This window comes from Drosophila virilis, chromosome 5 (assembly GCF_030788295.1).
Source record: "Drosophila virilis strain 15010-1051.87 chromosome 5, Dvir_AGI_RSII-ME, whole genome shotgun sequence".
NCBI lineage: Eukaryota > Metazoa > Arthropoda > Insecta > Diptera > Drosophilidae > Drosophila > Drosophila virilis.
In genome coordinates this window covers 8752792-8776664 of record NC_091547.1, presented here as the reverse complement: position 1 = coordinate 8776664, position 23873 = coordinate 8752792, and the positions used below count along the sequence as shown (strand labels likewise).

At 41.7% G+C, this 23873-nt stretch overlaps 1 protein-coding gene across 1 annotated transcript; it reads left to right on the top strand.

The window, feature by feature from the left end:
* Positions 1–92: 92 nt before the first annotated feature.
* On the top strand, positions 93–17013 carry LOC6624984 (membralin). The gene is made up of 13 exons (XM_032436031.2): positions 93–240; positions 309–675; positions 751–833; positions 903–1142; positions 1200–1402; positions 1462–1627; positions 1688–1850; positions 1913–1970; positions 2032–2115; positions 2181–2313; positions 12128–12227; positions 12558–13188; positions 15505–17013. The coding sequence occupies exons 2-13, from the start codon at positions 547–549 to the stop codon at positions 16269–16271; spliced, it is 2757 nt and encodes a 918-aa protein (XP_032291922.1). The 5' UTR covers positions 93–240; positions 309–546; the 3' UTR covers positions 16272–17013.
* The last annotated feature ends 6860 nt before the right edge of the window (positions 17014–23873 follow it).

Sequence of the window (23873 nt, the reverse complement as noted above, 5' to 3'; positions counted from 1 at the left end):
CTTGTGTCGTCACCAGTGCAAGGTCATTCACAAGTTTAATGCTGCAAACAGTTATGTTATAAAAATGTTAAGCGCACATCACACTTAAGGCGCGAACGCTAACATTTTCTCCATACCGTTAACATTGTCTGCCTGTTAACAGTGTTAACAGTTAACAGCCGTTACTAAAACCGATTACTTGCCTGGCATTCACAACGAGTTGGCAGCTCTGCTCTGACAACAACATAACTCACAATAATGGTAAGCAGTGCCTGTCTCTTTTTGTTGCAATTTTTGATTATTTTATGATATACAATAATTGTGCAAAGCACTAGACAACAGCAGCTGATCGAATTGCAGCGCAGGTGTCACAAGCCACAAGGGACACCGAGAGAAACAGCAACAACAACAGCTGCGCAAACATTCACTTTTAGACACCTTCGGGGGAGGCAGACAAGTTGTGCGGAAGACGGTCGCCTCAAGACACGGAAGTGTTTTTTTTTTTAGCTGCCAGAAACTTGATTGAAAATCACCTTCGAAGCGGCGGCTGCTGATCGGAGTTCAGCCATGGCCGATGCTGGTGGCATGCCCGAAAATGCGGCCGAAATAGCCGTAGCCAATGCGATCAATAACATCAACGGGCGCAATCGTGTGCTCGCGGGCGGAGTGGGCGGAGTGGGAGGTGGCGTTGGCCAAGTAAGACGCAAGCACACACACACACAGAGAGAGAGAGACAACACACATTAATTGCTTATCTGTAACATTTTGTAGAACAACATGATGAACATGCGGGATCGCCTATTTCATGCCATTTACTTTCGTGTGGCGGCCACCTATGCGGAGCTAGTGCCTCGGTAAGTGTTAAACTTGAATCTAGAAGTTCCCCAATTCCAATTGGACACATCTTTCTGTCTGTTTTGCAGCAAGGTGCAGCTTGCCATTGAGTTTTTGCTGCTGCTCAAGGCTCTGGTGTTCTTTTTCACCCTGGTCTATGTGCATACGGCTTTCATTAAGAATCCCTGCACCTGTCTGCAGGATGTGCAGAATTGGCCACGCGAGGGCGTTATACGAGTGGAAATAATACCGCATCTGGCCGAGAAGCGTGCCATCTGGCAGCGCATCAAGAGCGATCAGCAGCTGGTGCTGGCCCTAAAGCACACTTAGTAAGTCTTGACATTGAATCAAAAAGTTCCTTTCTCTAATGCCTGATTCCATTGCAGCCACTATGGCGTGGGACCGCAAACGCTGGACAATCACAACAGGCTGAAGCGCTACGAGGCGATACTGCGCAAACTGGGCCTGCCCGTGCGCCCCAATTTTGCGTACGGCAACGAGACCTTGTATTATTATTTTGATGCCATCAATATACTGGATAACTACGATCATCCCAGCGCCATACCGCTCAAGGGCGACGACGATGATGGTGCGTAATCCTTTATATGCTTAATCTACAATTGTTATTCTATACGCTTTGCCTTGCAGATGAGCAGTATATTGTGGAGTACTCTCTGGAGTACGGACACTTGCGGCTGTCGGCTGCCACACGCAAGCGACTGAACATACCCGTGCTTACGGTGCAGCTGGATCCTAATACGAATGCCTGTTTCGGCGACAGGTTAACGCGTTACCTGCTCAAGCGTTTGCTGGGGTAAATCAAGAAACTTAAGCTAGGAATTAAAACTTGTTAAATTCGCTTTACCAATTGCAGCTATGATGATTTGCTAATGGCCTCGGTGCGCACAGTCGCGGAACGAGAGGAGAATAAGGGTTATCTGCGCAACGTGATAACGGGCGAACATTACCGCTTCGTCTCCATGTGGTGGGCTGCCTGGAGCAGTTATCCAGCTGCTTTCTGTGTCATGCTGCTCTTTGTACGTCTGCCAACACAGTTCCCTTTATTAATTAAATTAATTATTTTGTTTGTCGCTTACAGACTTTTTCCGTGTCCATGCTGTTGCGCTATTCGCATCATCAGATCTTTGTGTTCATAGGTAATTGGCTGGCCAAATCTAGCTCTATTTTCATGTAATACAATCTCATTTCCTTTCACAGTGGATCTGTTGCAAATGCTGGAGTACAATGTATCCGCCCGCTTTCCCATTGCGCCCCTATTGACGGTCATATTGGCGCTAGTAGGTGTGCAAAGCTCTCCAGTCTAGAGCCTGGAATTATGGAATTAATCGTTGTTTTATTTTTGGCAGGCATGGAGGCCATTATGTCGGAGTTCTTCAATGATACAACAACAGCTTTCTATATTATATTGATTGTCTGGATCGCGGATCAATTCGATGCCATCTGCTGTCACACAAGCATCACGAAGCGCCATTGGCTCAGGTGCGTAGCCCGACAGCTGCTAGAGTTTCGCCTTTTGTTTGTGCAATCGTCTGTGCCAAGAACAAATGACAAATTCAATTACATTAAGTTGAAGCATCCGTCGCAATCCTTTGCTGTCCGGACAGCATGTCCGGCTGCTGCTGAGCTCCGCTGAGCTGGAGCTACCTCCAGCACTTAACAGTTCATTTCGTTTTGTTCGCATTTTTTTTTTGTTTTCTTTCTTCTGTGCTGGGGCGTATTTCACACTCAGCGCTCGCTCGGCTCGTTTCGTTTCGTTTGGTTGTTATTTGAAAATTAACTTGGCTTGTGCAAGCCTCCCCCGGGGCCAAAGCAAATCGACCAACACACAACACCAAAGTCCCTCCGCATGCCGCCGGCACACAGAGAACACAGAATTTCATCACTTAAGTCAACAAGCGTAACCCAGGCGGTGTCTTACCCGAAGCCCCTCCCCAAAAAAAAAAAAAAACCAAACCCCAACTGGGCCGCACCATTAGCAAACATTTAAATAAACTTGTTTGTAATAGCTGCGAACACAAAATGGAATAAGTGAAAACCTACCAAAAAAAAAAGGAATATAGAACCGGGCAGCTGCGAATACTCCTCTATAAACATTAATGACCACGCACGTCATACAAAACTCAATCTCAACTCTAAAACCCATTTCTCCCCTTTTATCAGTTTTTTTTTTTTGTTCTGGCTCGTCTCTTGAAAAAAGACAAGTGAAAAGTAGCTGAGGGCGGGCTACTTTGCGGTTTATTGCGCGCACTTTGCATAATTGAGGAGCGCACAGTTTGAAATTATTTTGGTAAATCTCTGGGCCCCTATCCCCCGGCAGCAACAACATCCACATCGACAGCATCAACATCATTATCATCATCGTGAAGATTTTTCAAACATTGCGCCCATCAATAATTCAAACAGATACTCGACTATTCCCTTTATTCGGCCAATGCCGGCCCGGCTCGTCCGTCTGCCCCTGTTTGCCGTTTATGAGCTACAACCATTAGAAATTCATGCGCCGGCATTTACCAATCACTATTCCACGGCCGGCTCCTCAAATTTGGTGTTGATTTTGCGTAATTTGCGCCTGAATTAAAAGGACATCAGAGTGGCATGGTTCTAGCAGCTGCCGTATTTATGTTCATTAAACATTCATTGACCCCCAACCCCAAGCCCTTGCCCAGGCCAAGTCCTGTGTTTAACAAGCTGTTTATTGTGGTGCCGATGGTTGGACTTAATTGCTCAGCAATGCAAGCAACTAACTACTCAAGAGTCTTACAGCTGTTGGAATTGCAAATCTGTGAAACAAATACTCGATTGTAATATTTAATATGATATAGTCGGAACATTTTAAGGCCTCGTTAACCATCCGACTTCCCTGATTTATCTTCTGCGAACGGGGCATATAACCGTTTAGATGCCCTATTGCATTTAAATAGCCATACTAAAGGGCTGCAATTGATTGCATTTGTATATCAAAAAGCCGATAAAAATTAAAATAGTTCTTAAGCACAACAATTGAGTTACAAGAGTATCAAAGATGTACTTGATAGAATAGAATTCGACCTTTCTATGTGATTCTCATGGCTCAGACTAAGGCTAACGTACTTTTTTATTTGATTAATGCATTTATTATATGTAGAAATGACCCTTGCTTTTGACTTTCTCAGCTCAACTCCTCCTCATCTCAACTGCCTCCTTCATCGCACATGCTCTCTCTCTGTCTCTCTCTCTCTAGCAGTCGTTCGCTCCCTTTTGGTCGCTTAGTCTCTGCCTCTTTTACTTATTCATCTAGTCTTTTTTTTCGCACTTCTTTCCTTCTTGCACTTATATCTCGGAATCTCTAGCCTTTTCGGTATCTCACTTATTGTTCTTCTCGTTATGTTGTCCTTTCTTTCTATCGCTTCCTCGCTTGCTTATTCCCTTCTTTTGTTCGTTATGTTATAATTCTTTTTCTTTTCTTTAACAGTCGTTGCTTCTCTTGTACCCACTTTTCTGCACTGTCTGTACCTTTCCGCCGTCTTTCCCCGACTCACACTAGTTTTTCATCTCTCCCTTAAACATCGCCTTTCTATGCGATTCTCAAAATTCAGACTAATGACAATGCATTCCGTGGGACTCTTTCCGTCGAGCATGAATCTCATTTAAATGCCATTTTTGTTCTATAGAACTATTTTTGTCAGCTCTTTAATATACAAATGCACGCAAATGCCCAATGAATAAGCTTAGAGGTATTAATGTGGGGAGAAAGAGTAAAAATATAAAACCAAGCGCATTAAAAACTATTTATTAGTGTGAAAGGACTAATTAGCGAGAATAACATGTGGGCAAAATGGTTGACAAATATTTTTTTCCCTTGGAAATATTCTCTACAAACAGAAATTCATAATATTTTTCTTTTTACTTTTATTTTTAATCTCTTCTGCTCATTTAGCTTAGGTTTTCTGGGTATTTTTATTTGTTCTGATAAAAATAGATAATTAATCGGTATAAAAAAACATCTCGATTGTGAATTATTTAAATCCCATTTAAATATAAAATATTGATTGCAGCAGGAGTCTTTACCCTTATGGGCATTTCCTGGAAATCAAAGCAATCATAAATGTTTGGGTATTAGGCACAAGTTTGGGCTCTTGTTGATGTTCTCCAGCGTCTTCTTCGTCTTCTACTTACTCTTGTTGCTGAACTCTTTGAAAATATATGTTTACCTATGAAATGCGCAATTTTGTAGCCCATTTTGGCTGCCAAGCTAGGCCACACATACGCACACATGAAATGCATTCATGGGGCAACAGCGGAGCCTGGCATATGCAGATTTGTGTCCTGCCACGCCCCCCACGGCCCACGCCCAGCGTCTAGAGTGGCACAAGTAAAAATTAATTTTGTAAAAAGTCGAAAACATATTGGCTGAGCTCATCATGCACACACACACACACACACATCCTGTTTGTTTGCCTGTGTGCTTGTGTGTGTGTGTGTGTGTGTGTGTGGTGTGTGTGCGTGTGTATGGCGTGTGTACTTTGGTTCGGTTTAATTTTGCTGTTATTGACCGCCTGAAGCAATCGAAGCGGGGGCCTTCCTTTCGACCCTTGCCGCTTGCCGCATAGCCTTTGCTTTTTATACCCTCAACTCAGTACGCTAGGGTATATTGTTCTTGTGGCAATGTTGGTAACAGGCAGAAAGAAGAATCTCTAAGCTATAAACCATATATACTTTTGATAGGAACCAGCCCAGTTAATCTGACCATGTCCGTCCATGTCTATCTATCTACTTTATTTAGCTTGACTTGAAATTTTAAAATATATATTTCTCCTATACTAAAGCCAGAAGTAGTTAGAGGCTGAAAATTTCCAGACTATAAAGATAGAACCTAGAGAGGATATCTTCAGCATACCTTCAGAATATTTACAGGATATCCACTGGTCGTACACTCCCGACTAGAGCACTCTTACTTATTCCTTTCGTGCTGCCTGCTCCTGCGGTTATGGGTTACGCAAGGGACCTGCTTTGAAAAGCAATGAAAGGAGGAGGGTTGGATCGGGGGCGACATAGGGTTAGCTTCCTGCCGCCAGCGTCCATGTCCAGAGCTCTTCCAACTCAGCCAACTTCCTGTCTGGTGCGCTGCCATTTTGGTTGCCTGTTTGCGGTTAGCTGCGATTGAAGTTTGGCTTAAAGACCAAGCGTTAATTAGCCCCGCTTAAGCTCTGCGCCAAGCTGCAAGCGTTGCAGCAGCAGCTGCAGCTCCACACGCCAGCTTAAGCAGGGCGTGGAATGGAGCGAGTACGGATCGTGGTGCTCAGGTATTTTCGCGGCCCTAATTGACTGCCGTCAGCGACTTTAAAGTGGCATCAAAGCACGTTTAAAAATAATTCTGTTAATCGCCGTTTAACGAGCAGGCGCCAAAAATGTACAGAGCGCATAATTTGGCAGCCCTTTCGAGGGCCGCCCATGGTTGACTTTGGCCCAAGCGGCTTCCTGTGCCGCGTAATGCTGCTTTTGTGCTTAAATCTGGTTGCCACGGCACGGGGCAGACGACACGTATTAAATGAGCTGCAAAAGTGTACAAAAAAGCAACAAACCGAGACGATGTCTTGCGCAGATTGACAAACCGACGGACGAACGGACGATGGGACATCTGGGAATTGCGTGGCATTGGCGGCTTCAAAGAGCAAATTTTATCAGGCCAAAAGTGAAAGGGGTTGGGTGAATGGTGGGGAAGGGAGGGGGGGGGGCGGGGCGGTTACGGGTTCAAGTTCGGGTTCGGGTTCGGGTTCGGGTTCGAGTTGCCAGCTCGGGCAAAATTGTAACAGTCGCGCGTTTCAAGTAGCTGCGACCCCTCACCTTACGCAACCGCCCTCCGGCCTTCGTCCCCCCCGCCGCCCCTGCCCTTTGCTGTTGCCCTGTTGTTTACACGCTTGTTATGCGTACCTACTTACATATAGGTATACACTCTTATATATACACGTATATATTTATGCCATAAGTATATATAGATTTGTTTGCTTGTTAACCCCACGGAAAACCCTTGAACTCCCCCCACCCCGCCCTGGAGTCCCTTTTATGCACTCGCTAAGGGTATTTCCAATGCTGTCGTGAATTGTGCTACGCCTGAAAGCTGCCAATATTGCTGAATCTAGAAATATAGGCAGCTCCATCGGGCTGTTACTAACAATTCTCCCAGTTCTAAAGATCACGTCTTTTAACTTTGCAGACAGCTCTTATATCGGAATATGCCGAGGCGTATCCCTACATCACATAGTTACCTATCTATCTACCTATTTTGTTCGTTAAGTAATTTTATTTAAACTTGACATTTATGAGCTTCACTATGCGCCTAAAATTTGCTATATATATATATCATAAGAAGAATCTAAGGAATGAATTGGTTGTAGAAGAAGTTCTTGTATGCAAAAAATATCTCTTTTCTGCTCACAAATCGGCAAATCTGTTACTATGTTTAATAACTTGAAAGCCTGATTCCACTTTGTTCAACATTGCGTACATTTATAAACATTATTAATACATTAAGATTACATATTATACATTTGGAACATTCGCAAAATATTTAAGAAATGTTATATAATATTTCGTTCGTTCCAAATGTAAGAAATGTTGATAGATATGCGAGATTGGTGAGATATGTTCTTAAAGGCAAAAATGTACTTTACATACACAACATTTTTAACATGCGACAGACATGAGTTAAATGTTGATATGGGAGTCGAACCATTTTGAGGGTATTTAGCAGTCGGTCTGCTGTAGCAGACTTGCCTCTCTTTCGGGTTCCGCAGCTCCTTCAGCTTGGTATTCGAAAAGGTGGCGCGTTTGGCCTCTGAACGTCAAATGTCGAAGGCATTGGCAACCATTGGCAGCACATTCCTGACTCCCCCCCCCCCCCCGCCCGACCGCCAGGCCCTGCGCGGGCCTTACCCTTGCCCCACCCTTGGTTTGGTCCTTGTTTTTCGTGTTGATTGAGATCATGTTACGCAAAGTATAATTGCGTCAAGTTTGTTTTGCTGCCATAACTTTTGTCCGCGAGCCAACGCCTCGAACCCAATGCGAACGCCGCCGCCTGAAGTGGCCTGGCCTCTGGCTTGCCATATCCTTTGGCCTGTCACCTAGCCTCCCATACCCCGCTCCTTCCACTCCCCGCCTCTCCAACCAGCGTTGGGCGCTCTTGTTGTTCAAAGGTGCAGTTGATGAGTGTTCGTAACGAGGCAAAATCGCTTCATTGTTATACGCGTTATAGTTTCAGCTTGTTTGCTTTTCTCTCCTCTTGTCATTTTGCTCCTTTATTATTATGCTTTTTCTTTTTTTGTTGGCTCTTATTTTGTTTGCTTCTTTGTTTGTTTGTTGTTTATTTATTTGTTTGTTTGCCAACGTGGCGTATGCGCAACGTGCCCTTCTATGCGACGCCGCGCGGCGGCTGCTTCAATTTATGCATGAAAATGGATCGTTTACACGCATTTATCAATGAATACACACACTCACACACACACACACACACACACACTCGGACTCTTTCGCACTCTGACACACTCATTGTACTTCAGCTTTGTTATACTTATTTCAATTAAGTGAATCAGATTTTCCCCAAAAAAATAACGTTAACTTTTCTCACGTTTTACAACAATTGAGTGTATATTTGAGTGTGCGTGTTTGAGTTTGTGTGTGTGTGTGTGTGTTAATTGATATTTTTGATTGCACTTCTAAAAATTGCATTCAATTCGAGACCTTGCATAACATTCGATAGAGTTGTGCGTAATCAAACGAAGGGGGCACAAATAATATGTCTCAATAGCACGAGTTATGAAACATATCCGATTTCGAAACTTAATTATTTTTCTCCCATTGTGAATAAATAATAACTAATACGATTTATATAACACAGTTTGGCGCTGTGACGCATTTGCTGTAATTTGAGAATCATTAAAAGTCTCAAATGAGCATCACAATTTTTCAATTAACTTATATTAATATAATACGAAACTTACGTAAAAAGACATGTGAGCATGTTATGTGGCCAGGGATGTCAGGTTTTTATTCTTAATAGAGTCATATTCATTGCTCAATTGCCAAGAACACAGATGGGATCATATTTGCTTGGTTTATGTACGAATACGCTTTGAACGGCACAGCTCTGAATGCATCAGGCATTGTATAATACAGATTAACATAAGTTAATAGAGCGCTCTCTTATGCTGCAAACTTAAAAGTATACAAAATAGTAGCCGGAATGTTAAGCAGAAGCTGGTTAAAAAAGCAGTTGCGAATGACTAACACGTGTTTACATATAAATATCAAATTCCCTAAGCATTACGAAATTAATTTGTTTTATATTGTAATCTTTGCAATGGCCTACAAAGCGTTAACAAACTGTCACAGACGTTAACAGTGTGTTTGCAGCTGAAAAGTAGGCAACAGATTTGGTATGCAGCCACAACGATCGGGTCACAATAACCAAAACAGCCAACATAGCTGTTAATTAGCAGTAACATTACGAGATTCTTTACAGAGATCTAACAGTGAAATAACAGGCAGGCATTATCTAGAGGCAAAACCTATTGCATTTAAGCTGCGTAAATTGTATATATTCAATATATGAAAAGAAATGGAATCTAATCGATTGCTGGAACAGGTACGCGTATTTATCGCTGCACTTTAGCCAAATCGTCTGGATTAATGCAGCAAAACCATTTGGCCAGCATCGTAATATTCATATGCATTCCACCCAATCGGCTTATCCAATATGCAAATGATGTGTGTGTGCGCGCTCCTCCTGGGGGTGTGTGTGAGTGTGTGGGTGTGACTCGAGTGCTTGCAAGCTCATTGAGCACTTTAACCATTATATGAGGAATATATCCCTGGCAACGGCTGCACCCTTCATCAGCAGCTGCAGCTCCAGCTGCGTCTGTGTCTGTGTTTGCTGGCAACAAATAAACACTTGTGACAGCACCGATCGGATCAGTGTTGCCTTTTGCCCCCGAGCAATATGCCCCTGCAACGTGCTGCTGTCCTCGGCCCCTTTGCACTGACGCACCTGCCACCTGCTGGTTTGTCTGCTGCGTTGTTTGCTTTGGGGCTCTGCTTATTTAAGCATGCAACGCTGCCAATAGCAGCAGCACCCACACATTCACACACATGCAACAGTTGTCTTGACAGGCCCCCGCCCCCCCCCCCCCCTCTATTGTAAGCTAGCCCCCTATCCCCCAGCCCTCTGACGTCTGTCGCTGCTGCAACATCATTTGCCCTCATTTCCGTTCGGTCGAAGGATATGAATGCCAATAGCACTTCCTTGGCGCACATCCGTTGCGACACGCCGCTGGCTGTGGCATCAGGCGGAGAGGGAGTGGCAAGCGGTGGAGAAGGGGAAGGGGATGGTGGCAAAGGAGCTGCCTGTTCCGCCCGCTTGGCGCTTGTCAACGCTACGCTACATTAGGAAAACGAATGAAACGGAAACGAACAAGCGATAAGTGTTGTCTACGTGTCGTTCGCTTTCACTGTCTTCGTGAGGTCCTTGCGGGTGCCGGGTGCGGGGTGTGCGGAAATTGCTGCAAAGCGTTTGGCACGATGTGTCCATAATGCTGCCACATGCCACATGCCACATGCCACGGGCCACCCACTGGAAAGGCTTGCGAGCCAAATAAGTGTCGTGTGTCTTCATTTGTCGCTGTCGATTCTGATGTTCGTTTAAGTGTGTATAAGGGTGTGTGCCTTTGTGTGTGTGTATGTGTGTGTGTTCACAATCAACTCAAATTAAATTCAATAACATAACTCAATCATGGCTATGCCCAATCCCGCGCCCACACCCACACCCAATGTCCAACGTCCAGCGGCATTGTAAAAATAAATTAAACTTGAATTCCGCTGGACACTCTAGACACGACCCTCTGCTTATGGTCATGTCCTTCTCCTGCTCCTGTTCCCGTTCCCGCTCTTCTTCCTTTTCCTGCTCCTGCTGCTGCTCCTTATCAATGAGCTGCCGTCGCTGCGTGTCGCTCATTGTGTTTATTATTTGTTGTCTTTCGGCTGCATAACAACAATTCTAACTAACACAGCGCCAGCAATTATTTATATTATTAAATCCTCTTGAGTGTCCTCGCCATTCTTGTTATACCCAGCAATTAAGCCTATTGGGGAAGCCTCTTACATTAATTTGTACGAAAGCAGCAACTGTCTTTCTTTAGTTATTATCAATCTCTAATGTGAATACCAATTCTTGAAATGGAAATCGAGCCAATAATAGGCTAAGTTGAGCTTAATTATCACAAAAGAGAGACAAAAGCCGGGAAGTGATGAAAAAATCGAAGAGAAAAGGAATCTAAAGAAGCTACACTAATCTCTTGTATAAGAGCGAAGCAGAGAGAAGTCTGGTAAAAGCAGATGAGATGCGTGAAGCAAGAAGAAAGGGAAATCATAAGAGAAGGCATACGAAAAAGTGTCTATAAAGCGTTATGGCCAGATCGGGTTGAGAGAGGCTAAAGCGAAAAGCATTAAAAGACAGCATTTTAGGAGAGAAAGAAGTTCAGAAGGTGACGAAAATAAATTGGAAATCATCATCATAAATCATAAATCATGAAGCAAAAGACGTAAAGCTACACTGAGTCTTCACAAGAGATAAGCGACGAGCACTTGACTCTTTCCATAAGTAACGAAATGCAGAGTGAAGCGATTAGAGAAGCAATGTGGAAATCAAGTCAAATAAGTGTTGTTCTAGGGTTCGATAAGCATAGAAAAAGGAAGTTAATTAAGCAGAAGGAAGAAGCAACTAATAAGAATGGCAAAGAGAGAAGCGACAGACAAAGACTTATTTTACTGGTATCTCTCTCCCTTAAGTCAAAGAGAGAAGAGAGCAGCTTTGTTCGCCTGCATCAAGTATTTGCTAACTTCTCTCAACGCTTCTCACGCTTCCACCAAATACAGGGTAATCGCAGCGTCGTGCAGCGTAGCACATTAGTCCGTCATTTATATCAATTGTTGTAAGTGTTATTGTTGTGCTTGTTGTCAGTTCAAGGCGTTACTTATGTCATGCCACGGTCCGATTGTCTGTCCGGCTGTCTGACCCATTTCTTTACAGCTAAGCGGGCTGAGGATGGGCAGCAATAAAATGTGTAAGAAGCGAATAATTTGTTGCTTTTTATTTGAGCAATGTTAAATGCAATATTATTGAATGGTAATCATGCCCCATGCCACATAAATACCTAGACGAATCCATATTTTGATAAGGGTAAGGGTTGTGTGCGTGTGTGTGTGTACCTCTCTATATATGTGTGTGTGTGTGTTAACCCAAACTTTTGTTGTTTGCTTACAGATTCTTCTACCTATATCATTTTGCCTTCTATGCGTATCACTATCGCTTCAGTGGACAATATCGTAGCCTGGCGCTGCTCTCCTCCTATCTATTCATCCAGGTAACTATGCTGCATTATGAAAGCAACATTTCACCTTGTTGTTGTTGTTGTTGTTGTTGCTGTTGTTGCGCAACTGGAGCCAGTTTCTGGCTGTCAACTGCATGACAAATTACCCAGCGCATTATTGTCTGCCTGCCTGCCTGCCTGTCTGTCTGCCTGTCTATTTGACGGTGGACTCACGTGTAGACAGCGTCCCGTCACGTGCCTGACAACTGCCCTGGCTCCATTGCATAACACATTCGTGTTCCTCCCTCTCTCTCTCTCTCTCTCTCTCTCTCTCTCTCTCTCTATCACTCTATATATATTTGTCTCTGTCCTTCTCTGTTTCAGCACTCGATGGTATTCTTCTTTCATCGCTATGAGCTGCCTGCGATTATGGCCCAGCGTCATGTCTTCATCATCACGCGTAATCAACCCAATGCCGCAGCTGCCGGCGCTGGCGCCGCTCCAGTTGCAGCTCCTGGTCAGCAGGCGGCGCTGCAACGTGCGCGCGTGATTGTAATGCGACTATTCGGCCAGTTGGCCGCACAACGTCAGGGCCAGCCGGGAGGCGCTGGCGTAGGCGCAGCGGGCGCCGGGCCGGGCGCCGCGGCAGTTGTTGCCATCGCGCAACCGGCGCACAATGCCAGCGCAGCGCTGGCGAATGCTTTGGGTAATCTGAGGCGGCTGCCTTTGGTGGGGGCCTGGTTGCATGGACGCGACCAGTTCGCCACCGAGCGACGCGTCTTCCTCGGCCAGGGGCACGGCCACGGACAGATGATGCATGTGCGGCTGCAGCGCATCAATGTGGCCGATATACCTGGTCTGCAGACACGCGCCGCGGCTGCAGCAGCGGCAGCAACAGCCGCCGCAGTGGCAGCAACGGCAGCTGCACAGGCGGCAGCAACCGCGGCCGCGGCAGCAGCAACAGCGGCAGCAGCAGCTGCAACGCCCACAACAACAACAACAGCAACAACTGAAGGTAATTATTACTAATCTAAATACTGTTATTATTTTCACTGCAATATTTATTAATATATGTTTTAGTATATAAGTATGTATTATTACTTATTAATTGTATTGTTATTATTATAATTATTAATATTAATATTATCATCATCATTATTATTATTATTATTATCATCATTATTATTATTATTATTATTATTATTATTATTATTATTATTATTATTTTAACTAACAGAGCTGGTTTTGCACATCCATTAACCCAGGTTCTGGTTCAAACCTAAATTAAACTCATTTTAATTTAAATGAATCAAATTTTGTTAAATTAACAACTGCCCGTTGTACTGAAAATACTGCAAATGCCATTTATTTTCATATGCACGATGGGGGCTAGATTAGATCTCTACCCAAAATTGGCTTCGACCAAGGGTTAGAGCTCAAGCTATTTATCTCCCTAATAAATAGTATTTCTATATATGTATTTGTACTATGTGTTGATGTTAACTATATATAATGCATATTTACTCTAATTCAAATAAGTCTAGATAATATTTTGCCTCACTTCGGGTGTTGTTTCATCAAATTTGTAAAGGAATACCAGGGTTAGGGTTTAGTTCATTGTAAAATCTAAATTGGAATGTGTAACCTTGGTAACTCCTTCTGCTAAGACAACACTAGATACTGGCCTGGGACTCGCCGCCCGCATTCTCATTGTTCGGCTGTGCCTCCTGTGCTGATTGACTGGGTCACTCAGAGACGGTCTGCAACTATGTAAATAGATTGTCCACTGTTTGTCGAAACCCTTGCACACGCTTCATTGCGCTCAATTTGGCGGCTTTAAAGCTTTTTGGCCCGCAATCTAATGGCACAAATAACTGTGACTGTTGCCAACGTTGTGCACCATCGTCTGTGCAATCAGCCGAAAGATAAATTTAAATATTTCGTTTCAGGTGCACTCGAAAACGCAGCCAGCAAAAAATACAAAATAAACCAGGGCGAAACCAAATAAAAAAAATAGAACCCCCCCCCCCAAAAAAAATGTACACAAATCTCTGATAGTCTCGCATGTGTAAACAAGTTTAAACCGTTCGCTGTGGGTTTGCGGACGATTAAATATTCTCTGATATGACTATCTGTCTTCCCTTTCATTTTTGATGGGCAAATCAGGCAAGAGGCATTCTATTTGTTGGGATTCTTTTCTTTAAGTTGCGTTGAAATATGTGTAACGAGAATAGGTTAGTTGAGATTATTGAGATGCTCTTTCTAATGACAGTTGTACTTTGTATTATTCCAATTCGGAATTATATATTATTATGTTATATTAATCCCCTTAAAACAAATATGAACTGTCAAGTAAAACCTTGTAAATATGTTAAGAGATCAGAACACCTGACGTTGAATAATGAATATGTTGAAATACTGCTCTAATGCATATCGCTCTTCTATGCGATTTTCATGAATTCATGTAAGGCTTGCAGCTAGCGATTGATAGGAAAAGAGAGTTTAAGGAGTTAATTATATATTATTTATGCTACTATTATCCAATCCACCAAATGCAAACCTGTGAACCATAGCTGAAGGATAATTTCGAAGTAAATCAGATAATCAATATGTCAAAATGTATCGCTCTTCTATGCGATTTTCATGAATACAAATAAGGCTTGCAGCTAGCGATTGATTAAAAGAGGAAGTTGAAGGGGTTGAAAGGTAGAGAGTCACATTAGACTGAGAGAAAAGGAGAAAGAGAGAGAAACCAGAGAGAAAGTGAGAGAGAGGGTAAGGAGGAGAGATGGTTCTAAGGTTTTATTTAAAACCATGAGAATTGCATAGCTTGGCGTAAATGGTAAAGCTTTAAGGTCTATACAATCATATCTTGCTAACACAAGTTTCTAAAGCACAATGCAAAATTCCAGCTGAACTGGGCTCTACATTCAGATCACAATTATAGTGTAACAACATACATATGCACAACCTGATGGTGCCCATTTAGTGAGATTTTTTTAGGCAGAAGGTTATACAAAAAAGTGGCAATAAATGTCAAAGAGGCGGCGCACTCGAACATAAAAAACCGTCAATATTAACGATATAAAATATAAATGCGAACTGCCTGTGCAGCCCACGCCCATGCGGAACACCTTCCTTCCCATCTTCCAGCCCACCTCCAACTCTATCCCCTTGTCTGGGGGGTTTTTTTTTTTGTATGTTAACAATAATATGAAATTATTTCTCAATTCCGAGCGAATGTTTTGCAGATTGTAATGCGCGCCTGTCATTTCCTGTTTTATTTTCACTTTATTTCATTGCTAACTTTGCCATTCTTTGCATATTTTAGATGTCGAATCAAATCATGGACAAGCACCAAGCCAAGCGCCAGCAGCAGCAGCAGCAGCAGCAGCAGCAACAACAACGATGATAAACAGCATCAATGATGCAGGAGCAACAGAGCAGGAGACGACTACGGCAGGGGAAGCAGGAGAAGCAGCAGCGGAAACAGCCCAGGACAAGCAGTCGTTGGCGCAGGACTTGGATCTGGGACAGGCTGACATGCCTAAGATGTTGAAAAATCTAAATTTTACTGCGGCGGATATTATAAATATGCCGGATACGGCGGAAACTACAACAGCAAAAACAGCAACAACAACAGCGAAGTCCTCGCAGCTGCCAGCCTTGGCAAAGCAATTAGCAAATAATTTACCAGCTCAAAGGACGCCGTCATCAGGTGAAAAGCAAAGCAGTTCAACTGACCAGCCGATGGAAAACAACAAGAAAATAACAGCCACAGCAAGTGCAGCCTTCTTCACGTCAAAACAATCCAGAGCAGACGTCCAGCCTGAGTCTGGAGCAGCTTGGGCCAATCCAAGCACAATGATGGATGGCAGGCAAACAGTTGATTTTATAGAAGGCGACAGCTTCACGTCAACAGCAAATTACAACGCAACAAACCACATGCAGCAGGAGGGGCACAAGGAGCAGCTGGACCAGCTGGAGCAGGAGCAGAAGGAGAAGGAGGAGCAGCTGCCGACCAGGCTAATGAAAACTCTACCGCATACATCAAACCAAGTGACAACAGCAGCAGAAGCCGCAACAGCCAACAACTGAATAAGAAGACAAAATCCCACACTCTGGGTGTTGCATGTGGTGGGATGGGGCATGGGGCATAGGGTGGGCCTGGGGTGTTAGTGGGCGGGCCGGAAAAAAGAAACAAAAAAAAAAAACTAAACATGAAGACCATTATGCAAGCATATAAAACAGCTAGTAAATTTTAGATAATTTGCCTGGTGTACTTATGGCTAGAGCATGCACGCCCCCGCTTCTGTCTGAGCGAGTGTGTGTACGAGTGTGCGTGTGTGTGCGTGTGCGTGTGTGGAGGAGTGTGCTTGCCTAGCTAGACAAACTTTCAGATTTTTGGGTTTTCGCATGCAAAAACTGTGTTACTTAGTGATTTTTAACTACAAATTAATGTGTGTTAACCATGGCAACAGCTCGCGGCAGGCTGCTCACTTTTTAATTAGCTGCCAAAAATGTGTGAACAGAATAATATATATAAAAATATATTTACTTTTTGTTTTGTTTGCCACAATAAAAAAAAAAAAAAACAAAAAAACAACAACAACAACAACTTATGCAACATAATAAATATTATACAGCTAGTCGATTCCGCAAAAAAAATAAAACAACAAAAAAGTAAATAAAAATAAAACGGAAAATAAGTTAAAAACGAAAATATAAAATATATTGTGAAAAATATAAATTAAAAAGAAAAAAAAAGGAACTTGAAACAAATATTGCGCGCTTTGCATAGTTTTTGCATTATTTTGTTTTTTTATTTTTTTTAATTACATGCGTTTTTGATTTTCTATTTTTTATATATTTAAATTTCGGCCCCGGGCAAATTGTCGGCCTTTATTTGCTGCCCAAAGACATGGATGATATATGGAGTTCTGATGCGTTGCGATTGTTTGTTATGCGCTTCTATTTTATTATATATATTTTTTTTATATTGTTGAAATGGAATTTTAATTTCGATTTGCGTTTCGAGACTGTTTGAACAGCTATTTGCATTGTGCGTTTTTTATGCCCTCACAGAATGAATAAAGCGTAATAATTACGCACACACACACACACACACACGTGCACACACACGCTGTGAATATATATATTTGAAATAATCGCATATATCTATTTGTTGTTTACGATATGTTTTTGTGTTAATAAATGCGTTGCCTTTGTTTGAAACATTTGATAACCTTATGTTGATAAAGTTCCAAGAAATTGAAACATATTTCTATTGTACTTTATTTAGTTTGCATATGTGTGTGTGTGTGTGTGTGTGTGTGTGTGTGATATGAAAATACGTGGTTAAACTAAAATTTAAGCAATTCAACTTTGACTACATGTTCTCTCCATTTTACACAATCATTGCGAAAAGAACATTTCTAAAACATAATACGACTATTTACTACTATAATATATATATATATATATATATACATATAGATATATATATATATAAACATACTTATATACATTTATGTGCATACTGAGAGAGCAGCTCCCTTGAACTACTCTCAAATGTTATTCCTAAATGTGTAAAAATATACAATATTAAAAACTTAACTAGCGTTTATTTACAATTTACAATATTTTCAGCCAAAACATATTTCGATGCTTTGTTTAAAGTGAAAATTCCGCTAGAAGATTAGATTAGATTAAGGACATGCGTCTAACTAATACTCAAATGGAGAACTTTAAATGTACAACAAATGGAAAGTGTTAAGGAAAACTCGAAATGTAAGTGTAGGAAAACTTTACTTTGTCTCATGGGAAAACCAAGGGTTAAGTGAACCAAGTGTTAAGTGTAGATGGACTCTTTGGGCACAGGAATAAGTAAATAAGTAGGAGGCGATTGAGCTCGAAACTCTCATAGTAGAAGATTCTTGGAGGCATTTGTAGAAAGAGGAGAGGAAAGTCTCCAAGCCAAATGGGGTAAGTGATGTGTTTTATTAATTATTTTAATTGTAATATTTTTAGTATATTTTATATTTATTCTTACTGTCATTATTATTATTATTAATGCATTATTATTATTAAATATTTGTATTTTATTATATTTGTGTGGAATTGAGGAGAGGGCTCTTGTTTTTATGGGCTTTTGTATACAAGAAGGTCCGATGCCTTCTGAACCCCATCACAGATTCTGCACAGATCTGTATTTCTTTGAGTTTTTGAGACAGTTGGCATAAAAAGGTTTCGCCTTTCATTGCACAGATATTGAGATTTTTCTGAAGCGTATAAAAAGTCCTTCTGCCTTTTGAGTTTGAATTCCTACTAAATTCTTATAGTTTTAGTTGAATTTGAGCTGTATTCATAATATATTTTTAGTTGTTTATTGTTTGTTACAAAATATTCAGAACTAGAGAAAACAAATTACAGCGAATTTTGGTCTTAGCTTAGATAAATACAAAAAGAAATCATTCAATGGCAATCAATAATTGTGCTTCCGAGAACTACGAGAATGTACGTGCTCTGACATTGTACACATGGCAACAAATGTATTTGAACTACGAAATAAACCCATATCAGTGAATATAATCCCAATATAGAATGGGAGAGAGAGAGAGAGGAAGAGGAGGGGAAGAGCTCTGCGAAATGGCATTGAATATTGAATGCGGCGAACTTAATTTAAATTAAAGATAAACAAATTATGCGCCATCAAAAGCTGAATTCGTTTTGCATATTTTGGGTTTTCGAATTAAGTTCAAGGAACACAATGTTATAATAATACGTATAATAATAATAATGATAATAATGATTATGATAACACCAGACAGCCCGGAACGAAGCGAGAGTTTCGCTCATGTCAGCCTTAAATGCTCAAGTTGCTGCTTAGCCTTAGCTGCTGATAGATATTATGCATGCCAATGCCAATGCCAATGCCAGGAGGCAGGATGGAGCACATTCACATTCTGCCACTGCCAAGCTCCCCACTATCGGCAACATGCTCATCGATGTGAAGGCGCGGCCAAACTGGATGCCAAAGTATGTAAATAAAACAATGCAAATGTCTGGCGGGGCACGTCAGCGCCGAGCTTGTGGATGCCTCAGATTGCGTATCCCGTTTTGGTCCAGGTCCCAGCGCCAGGCAGCTGGCAACAGTGGCAACTGTCGCTGTCAATGCGCATTCCTTCCAGTTCGCTGATGTGAGCCAAGCCAAACATCCTACAATAATAAACAAGCGCGTCGTTGTGTGCGTCAGCTCAGACGTCAGTTGTGCTTGTGCCTGAGACAGTCCTGACAGTCATGTGGAATTCTTTTTTGGGGCGTGGATATTCCCCCAAAAATAAACCTGAACCAAACAAAAATGGCATTCGTACATATTTATTAGGCCAAGAGACAAGAGTCGGAATGGGATATGAAAAAAGTGCGCCTTTGATTAACATCTTATGGAGACGCAACAACGGTATCTGCTTATTTCTTATTTGTTATCAATGTATTTGGCGCCAGCTACTTATTTGCTGATTATTTGCTCATTTGTTTCGGCATGAGAAACTTTTCAATAAAAGATGCGAGTGTTGTCGCAACATAAAAAGATAAACAAATCATTTGCATATCATTAATGCAAATCACACTGTGTGTGTGTGTGTTTGTCTTGTTGCCATTAAAAGGCTTGTCATACGAATGTTGCCCCAAAATGGCGTATCCCACACACACACATATACGCACTTCCGCCGCGGCCGACATCCGGCCTTTAAATGCGGCTGTTAATCACAAGTCAAACAGAATGTTGCATACTTTTAGGCGGCGTCAGCTAATTATACGTATTTATGTGCGTGTGTGTGCGTGTTTGCGTGGGTGTGTGTGTGTGTGTTTTCGGGTGGGTGTATGCCTTGGGCATATGTTCAAATGAATCTTAATTAGGTCTTTTGTTTCACACAAAGCCGCAGGCACACATAAAAAATATACACAATCCGCCCACAACCACCCACACACACACACACACACACACACATTTATATGTGTGTGTATTTTTGTGTGTCTGTAGTTGACAGAAACTTATATGCTATACTTTCCATTAAAGCATATTTGACATATCAGCTTTGCAATTATAGCCAAAAGAAACATGTTAAAGTAGTTAGAGATTCACTTTGAAGTCTCTGCCGAATAATTAATACCCTAGCCCAGATGTGGGGGTGTATGGTATATGCCTTGTAAGTAAAATCATATCGTCAGCTAGTCTGAGCATCATATATTACCATTTTCAGGTCCAGTTTAATAAAGCACGGATGTAGTTTAGTTAGCTAATTTACCAACTAGGACATTTTATAAGAAGGAATGCTACTTACTTAAAAAGTTAGTAGTCCCTGCGACTTGGTAAAAAAACTTTTCCACAAACTTCAAGTCTTTGCCAATGCTGCAACGGGCTCGCTGTAAATGAAATCCTTACAGTTCGCAGTAATCGTAGTTTGTTTTGTTGAGCTCAAGCCAACTCAAACTCATCTTTATATGCCCTAGATGCTCTAGGTAGATGCCTAAGAGACTGCAGCTGTTAATTAAAATTGTAGCTCAAGCCAACAATAAAATAAAAATGAATAAAATAACAAAGTATAATAGTGTAATGTTTACTTAACTGATGTGTTTCATAACATAAAAAATGTTTAAAATAACAGTCTATGTTATTTTACATTAACCTAACGCTGAAGACTTAACAGACAACATCCCATCTCTATTTCTGTTAGTGTATTTTTAGGGATTTGCTCAGCGATAGATACATGTTAATTAACAGAATAGTGTTAAATGCCGCTTGCATGCAAATTAATTAAATTGTTAAATGGAAAATTGACAAACGACCCTCTTCATTTGGCTGCTGTGTCGTCGACAGACTCCATATGAGACGCCTTTGAAGTTGCAAAAAGTGTAGCCTATTTTACTTGCAGGCGAATTGAAATCAAAAATCGAAAAGCCTAATTAACTGTTGGAAATATTACGTTCTTAGAGTAATTAGCTGCAACAGGAAGAAAGCTTGGCCATGGCCAGGGATTTGTAAAGTTAATTAATGCGCTTATAAAATGGCCATTAAAGTACTTACAGACTGTGGTTACTTACGATAAAAGTTTTTCACTTGCTGCAGCTAATCCATTTGTTGCTAAAAATCTATATTCTTTCTTCCACTTACAAGTTGCGCCGTCATCAATCTTAACGCACATTTTTAACAAGTCTTCAAATTGCTGGCTCCAAGTTAAGTTTTTAATGTTTATTGATGGACTTTTGCGAGGCAATCGAAAAGTAAATAATTGATGTTTTACAGTTTGCTTACCCTGAAACCCATTGAAAATGGATAAAATGTTTAAATGGGAATCATGCAACATGCGGCAGAAGGCATCACGCGGATCTCATGAGTTGTTCCGATAAGGACGACGAGTTTTGGGATAAGGTTATATTATTAAGAGCGAGTAACAACTGCATTTAGGAATATTTCAGTTGCTGGATAACTCCTGCCATTTCTGCCGAAATTGAAAAAGAGAAAATTGTTAAAGATAGCACCTTGCGCTTTGGTATACACTGAAAATATTCTGAAAATTTCATTAGGATCGGGCTAAAAAGTCCGGAGTTAATCGAGGCTGCAATTTGAAGTGGTTCAGCTTTGTGGATTGCACTCGTGTGTATATCTGTGTATTTTATGGATATGTGTGCTTAGCAGGATCAGGAAATGTTTATATGGACAGCTCGAAGTTGGCTCCGTTTCGACTTGTGCATCCCTCAACAAATTCGATATAGTTTTTATTGGATCGTTGAGAGAATCTTGTTAACTACGTGTATTCTCAAGCAATAACATTTGATTGTACAGGTTATAGCTACGAGCATACACGTGGCCATTTCAGATTCCAATTTCCAATTGTTGTGTCCGCTGTCGTGTCTGCTCCGACGTACCTTAATCCCTGCTTCACTTTATAAAAATATAATCAGAAATAACCAGCTGCCAGCAGCATCGGAACTTAATCTCGTTCAGGATTCACATGCCATGGCGGTCACTTTGCGGCCACTTTGCTTTACGTGTTTTTATTTAATTTTCCATCCAGTACTTACCAAGATCCGGAGTCAGCCAACCCACTGCACCGAGCTCTCGGCTGTCTGCTTAACTGCGGGCTTTTAGTTTTTTGCCTTTTGCCTTAGCTAACATAGTTGGCGGTATTGTGTTACGCCTGATATGCCTAATAATGCCCCAGCCGCAAAATTAATTGCACTATAATTTGTAATTAAGTTACCGAGCGCCAAACACGAACAATGTCCTGCTCAGCCGGGGGCAGGTGGAGAGCGGGTGAGCGTAGGTCGTGGGCAAATTTCGAGCTCATAAAACGAAACCCGGAACTGGAGCCGGAGCCGGAGCTGTTGCTGCTGTTGGTGTTGTTGTTGCCGCTGGAATTGCTGTCCAAGGGTCGTCGCTATTTTCCGGCTCTTGGGTTTGCGTGTGTGTGTGTGTATGTGTGTGCTGGTATGTGCCCGCTGCGTTGTTTCACTATAATTAATTAATTACATTACACAAACTTGCTGTCATCATTGCTGCTGCTGCTGCTGCTGCTGTTGTTGTTGTTGCTGCTGTTGTTGTTGCTGTTGTTGCAGTTGCAAAATGTAATGAACCGGCGGCAACAACAGTTGCTGGGGCGTGGGGACAAGGCCAGTTGACAAGCGCCTGCAATGTCACTTTCAATAAAATTAACTTGTTTCGCAATCAGCTACTGCACCTTTAACAACCAGCCCCCCCCCCCCCCCCCCCCCCCCCCCCTTCCCTCTGCTACCTATTTTCCGCCTCCTCCTACCCCTAACTGCACGCAATTATATTGCAATTTGGTGGCTGGGCAAAAGCCAATCAAACAACTTTTGCCAGCAACTTGTGTGAGCAGCAGCTAAATGCAAAATGTATATAAACTCAATTACGTCGTAGACATCCGAGTACGGGGCGCCAGCCTTCCCCCCCCCCCCTAAATGGGCGTGTCCAGGGGCAGAAGAAGTGCATTAAAACTTATGGATTTTGTTTGATGTGCAAGACTTGAGCAAAAGTTAAGTTCAAGCTAATTAACAGGTATTTCAGGCAATCGCAAAGCAAGCCAAAAGCATTCACATGTGCTTATATATATATGTGCATAAATCTGTAGATATATCTATACATATCTGTATACCGCGGGAAATCTTAATTCGGCCTTGAACTCTAAGTCTCCAGATTTATATAAATGTATTTTACATAAGAATATATGTAAAAAATTTTAAATAAATATTTACAAATTAGTTTATAAATCTTCCAGTAGAAAAAAACATTTGCCTGCTATTAAAGTTTGCTTCAACTTTTGCTTGATTTGCATTTTCCGCCTAAGATTTCAAGTGAATTTGCGAAAAGCGTGAAACACGTCTCGCATGCATTTTCACATAGAATCTAAGTTCGCAAGGGATTCTCATAATTCAAAGTTTTTAAGTTAAGTCAAGTAAAAGTTGCTGCTGCTGTTCTCATCGATCCTCAATCAGTCGGAACAAATGGATATATATATCTATATGGAAAGATATATGTATCTATAGGTAGACAGCTCTGTGTGCCCGAGCTGGGCATTAATTACAAATTTGTCTGTTTGTCTGCTTTGCTGTTTGTCAATATCAAATTGTTTTTCCATCTTCGGCTTTTCTTTTCGTTTTCCTTCTTTCTTTTTTGATGTA